Source organism: Lissotriton vulgaris, chromosome 2_1, assembly GCF_964263255.1.
Source record: "Lissotriton vulgaris chromosome 2_1, aLisVul1.2, whole genome shotgun sequence".
Taxonomy (NCBI): Eukaryota; Metazoa; Chordata; class Amphibia; order Caudata; family Salamandridae; genus Lissotriton; species Lissotriton vulgaris.
The window spans coordinates 1,981,034,635-1,981,042,894 of record NC_141687.1 but is presented as its reverse complement, the minus strand read 5'-3'; the positions used below and the strand labels follow the sequence as shown (position 1 = coordinate 1,981,042,894).

The window sequence follows — 8,260 nt, the reverse complement described above, 5'->3', positions numbered from 1 at the left end:
TGGCAAGACAGGTAGAAGCCCAGAGTATATTCAAGTTGCTGCACCACATAAAAAATTAACTCTCTGTCTTGGCTGATGGATGCCTGCTCCGAGGTCCGAGGCTTATTGTGCCTTTCTGTTTGACTCAGGGAATGGTCGACCTGGCTCATGTATCCCACCTGGGAGTTGTGAAAACTAAAAACAAGGTTAAGAAACAAGATTTGGTTCCCCGGCCTGGAAGACAAGGTTGAGAACACTGTCCACGTGGGAAGTGACCCGCCCCCTCCTGTATCATCGAACGCTCACCAGGTGTCCTGTGGCAAAGTGTAAGCGCTGAGTTTTGGCAGTCTGCTGGAAGAAAAACACTTCCTTGTTGCAGTGAATGACTATTCCCTCTACTCTGAGGTTGAGATTGTGAGACCCACCTCTGCGCAAGAGACCATCCCGAAATTGAAGAAAATTATGACCACTCCTGCCTCATCAAAGAACTGCACACGGACAATGGTCCTCCGTTCAATGGCAAAGACCTCGCCCACTATCTAGAATCGCATGAGACCAAGCATTGAAGGATCACTACGCGTTGTCCTCAAGCCAAAGGTGAGGTCGAGCGGTTTGTGCGAACCCTCACAAAGACAATTTGAATAGCCCAGGCAGAGCAATGGTGCGTAGAAAGGGCGACCTATACTTTTCTGAAGGACTATATGTTAACATCCCACTCCACTACTGGAGTGGCTCGAAGCACTCTGTGTTTTGGAAGCGGGGTCGTCAATGTAATTCCTCACCATTCGACTTGGGTGTTGGCCCTGGTGCCGAGGAGTCGTAACCAACCTTACAGAGAGGAGCAGAACTGCAGGGCGTCCCAGTGCCGGAAGGCCCAGACACCGAGACTCTCTGTGGGGGATTGGGTGCTCCACAAAGACTGTCACCTAGGGAGCAAGTTCATGTTATTTTCATTGCGCATCTGTTCCCACGCCAAACTACATCTCCTTGCTAAGGCCTAGCGTAACAGGCAAGGCTAACAACACAATAGGCGTCACTCTCTTTACAAAAATACACACAAATCAAAAAGAAAGAATCTTCCACAGACTTCTATTCGGTCACCCTCTTTGCAAACATGCACACCCTTCAAAAAATATTTTTTTCTCTATTCACTGTAAATGAGATGACCCCCTTAAATCCCTGGCCTCGCCCTCATTCCAGAGCCACGTGGTTGACAGGTATATTAAAACTAACATTGTGTATACACACTAAGACATCTCTGCTGCTACCTCGGGCCCTGTTTGTGGTTATATTTGGCATGATTTAATGAGTGTTTCAAATCTGAGCGATGATTCGGTCAGTCAGGTTTTCGAGACCGCCTATACAGTGGTAGAGGGAGCTAGGCAACCAAACCAGCAGGGATGACTGAATGAAATTAAGCTTGGAATACGACTGCAAACATCGAAGCCATCTTGTAGTAGTAATAAAGAGTCAAAAAGACGCCTGTAAAGGTAGAGCGCTCTTCGGGATGAACGAAAAATATTTTTTTCCATAGGAAAAACATTATTGCTCCTATATGTGCTACGCCTTAGAAGCGGAAGGTAGCAACGTCTTGTGCACACTCTTTCGCATACTGGTGCAACTCATCTATGTCTCGTGTTATGCCTTCGTCCAATCGATTATAATGGGCCAGCTCCGTCGTCGAATGGTTTCGTGCAACGCATGCACTGCTTTTCACGTATAGGCTGATAGGGATGTTCTTCACTCCTACGGTGCCACCACATCCACTCTAGCCATCCTTGAAATCGTTGAGTATTTCTATTGGTTAAGGTAAACGTGACGCGGCTAGCTGGCAGCCAATCCGCTCTTGCCACACTCTGGGTCCGGGTGTGAGTGTTGATACTTCCGGTGAATTCGGACCGCTGCTTTCCCTCTTCTGCAGAGTCCAGAGCTGAGGAAGCGGCGGAGCTGCAGTGACAGGACCCGCGCCCCCCTAGTCTGCTGAGTCTATCAACATGGCCCGCTTCGCCCTTCTACTCCCATCTGCCTTCGCCCTGTTATTTTTCGGCGTCGCCTCAGCTTCTGACGTGCTCGAGTTCACCGATGACAACTTCGAGTCTGAAACCAAGCAGCGCAGCCTCATCCTGGTGGAATTCTACGCTCCCTGGTGAGGAAGAGTAGTGTGTTTGGGGGGTGAAGGGTCGAGGTGGGGGTGCGGGGTTAGGAGTGGCACGGTCTGGGGTTCCCCTTCCTAGCAACTCGTGACAGGTATATGCTAGGTGCACTTCAACTGAACCACCACACCCGAAATGCTGAAGCAAAGTTCAGTGGCGTACACCGGATATTTTGCGACGTAGAGTAATCTGAGAATCCAGGTGAATGGGAGAAAATAACTTCATCTGGGAGTGCAGTTAAGAGCATTTGAAGTGCCTGCATTTACGCAAAAGTGACTCTTTTGTTAGAGGCAAAAGCCCGATGATGTGAAGTGAGTGGCATCCTTCAGACGAGCATGACGGTGGAGCTCCAGCGAGGGCCTGAAGAGGGCGTAGTGATGGGCAGTGAAACAGCACTTAATTTTTGTGCACATGGATCAATATAAATAGTACATCAATGATGAAAAAACTGCATGAGAATGTTTGTAAGGTCGCTAACCACAACTTATAAAGCACATATGAACGTGAAAGTGTCAGCAGGGATGTGGCGGCGCCGCCTAGGAAGCTTGATGTAGTCAGTCTGACACATGGAGTGGGTTTGCAATGTAACGGGGAGCATGTAGTATTAACGCCGAGAACTACAGGATCTTGAATGAATGGGCAGGGAAGAACCCAGTTAAGGGACCCGCAGAGAGATTTGGGTATTCTGTGGTACTGGAGAAGATTTTCAATATGGGGCAAAGGCGGGCTTGCATTAAAAGTTACTAAAAAGCGTATGATAAGGGCTTATGTAAGGGTCGCGTGAAATACGAGGATAGGGTGAGCAGAGTGGTTAAAAGGAGAGGAGCATGTAGAGGAAGAGTCGGATGTCTTGTCTTGACCGCTAAGGACTACGGAAAGCCCGCTTGCTCTTGCAACAAGGCCGCATAATGTAGCCGCGGATAGGCAATGCCGAGTGATGCTCAAGTAGTATATTGCACCCTAAGCCAATGTGCCCATTAGCCATAATCTTGGTGTTGGGTTTCGCCGTAGATGCTTCTTGTATGCAGGGGACCCACAAAACTGAATCGGCGACAATCAATAGAAATCATCCGGCAGTATTGCATTATACAATGTGAAACCCGTAAAGCGACATGGACCTCCTTGCAATTGTCTCATCTGGTGTTTAGATGAAACGTAGTAACACGTATTTAATCCCTAAATGCAATCTACTATTCTATGTATTTGTGCACACGTGCTCAGATGTATGTTTATTTAATTGTAGACTATTCTCTTCAGCATAGCTTTCAGCTGTGGAACAAATCCGCTTAAATTGAAGTGCTTTTATTTACTCATGATATCGTTGGAAGGCCTTTTGTTGCAAGTGGACCGATCCTTATTGCACTTTTACTACTATTCGGACCAGGCCATTTCCTGAAATCAGGCTATGCTCTGGATGACGTGCGGCCGCTGATTAAAAACTGCCTAAAGTTAACACTTTACTTGTTTGGCACTTTCTTGCCGTGATAAATTCCTAGTGGTTGAATTTTACAGTTTATTCTTTCAGCAAGTAATGTTAAAGCACGAGCTTCTTGATTTCTCAACTGCAGTGAAGCAACCGTACATCAGTATCCAAACTCCAAAGGGTACGTTGCATGCCGGGACGAGTCGACTTTCATTTCTACCGTCAGTTATTGCACCACACTGAGGCCTGTCTCCTTTGAAATAATGCCACGTTTTTTATTGAGGCATGCTATTTGTAGTTGATCCTAGAGCATGTGCTTTTGTCAGTTTGTAGTTTTATTTGCTCGCAAGAACCAACCTCCCATCCTTTTCCGCGTTGCTAATGAAATGGATCGGAATGCTGGGTGAGGTGTAAGTGTGGGTGGTGTCTGTTTCTCATTGGCTGCCTGATGTTTTGTGGCCGTGTGATTGGCTTTTAAAAGGTACCAATTTAGGTTTTGATGCATAGTATGTGCAAAGGAGCGCGGAACGTATTTTGTCGTCATTGCCAATAAACTGAAAAGAAGCAGTATTTATTGGTTAACACAAACGTTCATTTTCTATAATTTACGGCCAGTTATTGAAGCGGTCACACGTGGACAGCGATGCTTCATTTATCCATGGCCTGCGTTAGATTTTGCCACATTGAAGTGCCATGTGGTTGGTTCCCTGGTATATTTGTTTTTTCAAATCCCAGTCCAAGTCTTTCTTTTTCTCCCAACACTATTTTTATATAGTTTATATATTTTTGGAGTTGTAGGCAGTGGTGCTGCACGGATAGAACGTAGGCATTTCATACAGTCATTCCTCAGGTGCCGGCCTTTGATCTACAGGCCATATTAGTTTCGAAGAGACCGCCATTATTTTTGTTATTTTTCTGTAGAAAATTCACGTTCGCACTTGACACGAAGGAAAAAAGTGTGAAGCACTTATCAGTACCAAAACAGTTAAGCAAGAAACACTACACATTAAAAATCCAACTCCAATTTATAAAACAAAATCGTATATAGATTCATCTTTAAATGGGCACCAAACTGACCAAAATTACATGAAGGGATCCGGAGTTAGATTTTTGCAAGGTTTTTATAAATCATTGCATTTCGCTCCAAAAATGTCTTAGTTTGCAGAGTTACTGCTTTTCACTTTTGGCAGTAGTCTCGGGGGCAAAGTCAAAGTTTCAGATTGAATGCAATATAACTGTTTTCCATGTGCAGACACGAGGTTTGTTCCGGTCAAGAATTTACCGGTGCACTTAAACTTTTTTGAATATTTTCCTAATCGACTAAGTCCTCTGCATTTCGGGGCTGGCGTTTGGTTTGACGTCAGCGGACAGGTGACGTCCAGTGATTCAGTGAAAGGCTTGGTTCTTGGTGATGCTAGATTCTAACAAAGAACCAGTAATTATCGGTAGTCTATGAGCTTTGGACTCTGTGCGCACCAAAAATTATCTTTTTGCCGTAGGACGTCATGGTGCAGTTCTGTGGAGAGAAATGGCGCACACTAGCACCAGACAAGGGCCTAAGACTTGGAGGCACCTCTGTCTCACAGGCTACACCAGCTGATTCCAGAGCAAATCCAATAGCTACTCGTCAGCTGGGCGCTTTGCAGGTGTAGGCTTCTTTAGATATTATGTCCATGAAGCTTAACAGGATGCTAGCCAACTAAACATTGGAGTCCAGTCACTGGTCCTTGGCACAAGTGGGAGCAGGTCCAGCTCTTGGGGTCTCTCGCCGTGAGGTTGACAGTTGGAGCAGCGTAAGCGTAAGTCCGTTGTTGTTTCAGCAGGTGCAGCCTTTCTTAAGGCAGCCTTCTTTCGGAGGTTTATAGTTTTAGAAGGTGCATTCCTTCTGTGATTTCTGAGTCAAGCAGTGTTCAAACACCTGAAGCCAGGGATGACACTTTTATGCCAATTTTGAAGTTGTGGGAAGGAGCGTTCCTAGCTACAATTTCCACGAAGCGACCCTCCTCAAATCATTTCCTGCGGAGTTGGCACTAAAGAATCCCACAGTACTTCTTTGTCCAAATCGAGAATTCTAGGGCCCTTCTTCCCTGGGTCAGAGCTATTGGCACACCCCCGGAGATGTGTCCAGTATAATTAGCCACCCCCTCCTGGAAAGCCTATTCTGTAACTGGTTTTCCCTCTCTGGAGGAGATGTCAGTCTTTGTACTTAAACAATGAAGCTGGCAAGGTAAGGTGAGTCTAGCATTTGCTTCTCAGAGGAGGTAGCCCCTTTAAAGCTGGGCCATTTGTGACCACAGCCGCCTGCCTTCTCTGCTGGAGGTCACACCTTCTCACTCCAATAGTCCCCTGTTTCCCCTTTCCTAGGAGTGCTTCATACGTAGCAGGAGGGTGGCAGGCTCTCGGATGAAAACTGCTGTAGTTAAGAAACAGCTAATCTTACTTTGGGACATTAAGTTGGATTTAATGTAACAATTTGATGCCTTGGAATACTATGTCTGGTCGCCCCGAATTGAAGTTGCCCTGTACCGCGTGGGCTAGTGTAACTCCATGCTAGCCAAAGGGACTACCAGGCTGCCTACAGTGAAAACAACAATTTCGAGTGTTCACTGTCTATACATGTCAATTATAAAAGGAACCTGTCTTTTTTTAATATTTTGCACCCTGCCTTGTGGGTAACAAAGGCCTTCCCTAGTCTTGACTTTTTTATATGTTAAAAGAAATGTTTTGACGTGGCAAAAAGTTAAGTTTGCCATGTAGGTTTGGCAGTTTAAAAGTTGCCCAACTAGGCTGCAGTGGCAAACCTAGAGCCATATTTTCACCTGGTCACTGTAGTGGTTATGTTTATTTATATAGTGCGTTGATGCACAGTGGCGTTTAAGCGCTGATTGTTTTAGATTGTGAGTGTGATCACGACTGCTGGCCGAGTTACCATGATTTAGACAGCTAGGTCTTAACAGCTTTCCTGAAAGATAAAAGGTTGGGTTCATTTTTAATGATTAAGTGGAGGGAGTGTGTTCCATATTTTGGTTGCTTCAATCAGTGCTCTTTCCACCCCATCTACTTTTCTTAAATGTGGGCTGTATCAGTAAATTAGCAGAGTTCGAATGAAGTTTCCTAGCTGGAACATACTGCCTGAAGCTATGGTTCAGAAAGGCTGGGCCCAGGTTGTGAATTGCCTTATAAGTTAGGCAGAGTACCTTAAATGTTATTCTTTAATGGGGACCCAGTGTAGTTCTTTTAGCCTTTAAGCAACGTTTAGGGATTTTTAGAAGGAGCCTTGCTGCAGCATTCTGTAGTATCTGGAGTTTATTCAAGTTGTATTTTAGAGTTATCGGAAGCAGACTGTTTCAATAGTCTATTTTGGAGAGGGCAAATGCTGTAACTAGTTTCTTTTTCAGGCTGGCCAGTATAAAATGTAGGAATTTCTTGATTATTCTGAGGATATTAAAAGTGAAATGAAATGAAATTTGATTTATAAAGCGCATGGCTGCCCTAGAGCGTCCCAGCGCTAACTAACTAATAACAGAAACCTCTGAGGATATAGGATTTAAGAGGTTTTAGGAAAAAAAAGTTTTAAGGGATTTTCTGAAGTTGATAAGAGGATTCCATCTGGATATCCCTGGGGAGGGCATTCCAATTTTTTGCCGCATTCATAGAAAAACAGCGGCCACCAGTGCGAGCCTTCCTCACTCTAGCGACAATGGCAAGATTGTCCCCATCAGACCTTAGGACCCGAACCGGTCTATAGGGACGGATCAGGTTTCTCAAGGCCGGTGGGCCTTTGCCTTGCAGTGTCTTATGAGTGATGCAGAGTGATTTAAAAGCAATTAGTTCCTGAATTGGAAGCCAGTGGAGGGCTCTCAGCAATGGTTTGGCTGAGGCTCTTCTTGGCGCCCCCATAAGCAGCCTGGCAGCAGCGTTCTGCACTCGCTGCAAGATATTAATTGTGGCCTTTGGTGCTGCCAAGAAAAGGGCATTGCCATAATCCAGTCTGGATAAAATTAGGCCCTGGATTAGTAGCTTCCTGGATTGAAAAGGCAGGAGGGGGAGGACTTTCCGTACTGCACGAAGCAGGCCAAAGCATCCTCCTGCAACTTTCTGGGCATGAGTCCTGAAAGTTAATTGGGGTTCGAACCAAACCCCGAGGCTTTTGATTTTCTCTTTTGGTGGAGGCAATTCACCCATGCAAGGCGGCCAGTACTCTGTGGGCAAGGATGCAAATTGATGGCCCAGAACCATGATCTCGGTTTTAGCTCCATTCAATTTGAGCTTTGAGCCAGTCATCCAGGAGAAGATTGCGGTTAAGCAGCTCGAAAGGTTGTCTGAACATCCCCCCTGTTGTGTCAGCGAGACGACTAGTTGTGTGTCATCTGCATAGCTGATGGATTTGATCCCAAAAGGGGCTACTACCTCCTCCAGCGGGGCCATATAAACATTAAACAAAGTAGGGCTCAGGGAGGATCCCTGAGGGACCCCACACTGGAGGGGTGTAGACTTTGACATGACACCATTTTCCCAAATCCTAAAGGAGCGTTTATGCAGGAAGGATTCCAGCCATCTAAGGGCAGGTCCTACAATGCCTAATTTAGCGGGATGGTGGACCAAAATTGCATGGTCCACAATATCGAATGCAGCGCTCAGATCCAGAAGGATCAACGCAGCTGATTCCCCCCCCCCCCCCCCCCCCCCCTGAATCTAAGATGCA

At 45.9% G+C, this 8,260-nt stretch overlaps 1 protein-coding gene across 1 annotated transcript in view; it reads left to right on the top strand.

Moving 5' to 3' along the window:
- Window positions 1–1,786: 1,786 nt before the first annotated feature.
- The window catches only part of PDIA3 (protein disulfide isomerase family A member 3), a 141,144-nt gene continuing 134,670 nt past the window's right edge, over window positions 1,787–8,260 (top strand). The window contains exon 1 of the mRNA XM_086958188.1: window positions 1,787–2,125. Coding sequence (XP_086814314.1) covers window positions 1,974–2,125 — 152 coding nt within the window. The 5' untranslated portion in view covers window positions 1,787–1,973. The remainder of the gene's footprint in view (window positions 2,126–8,260) is intronic.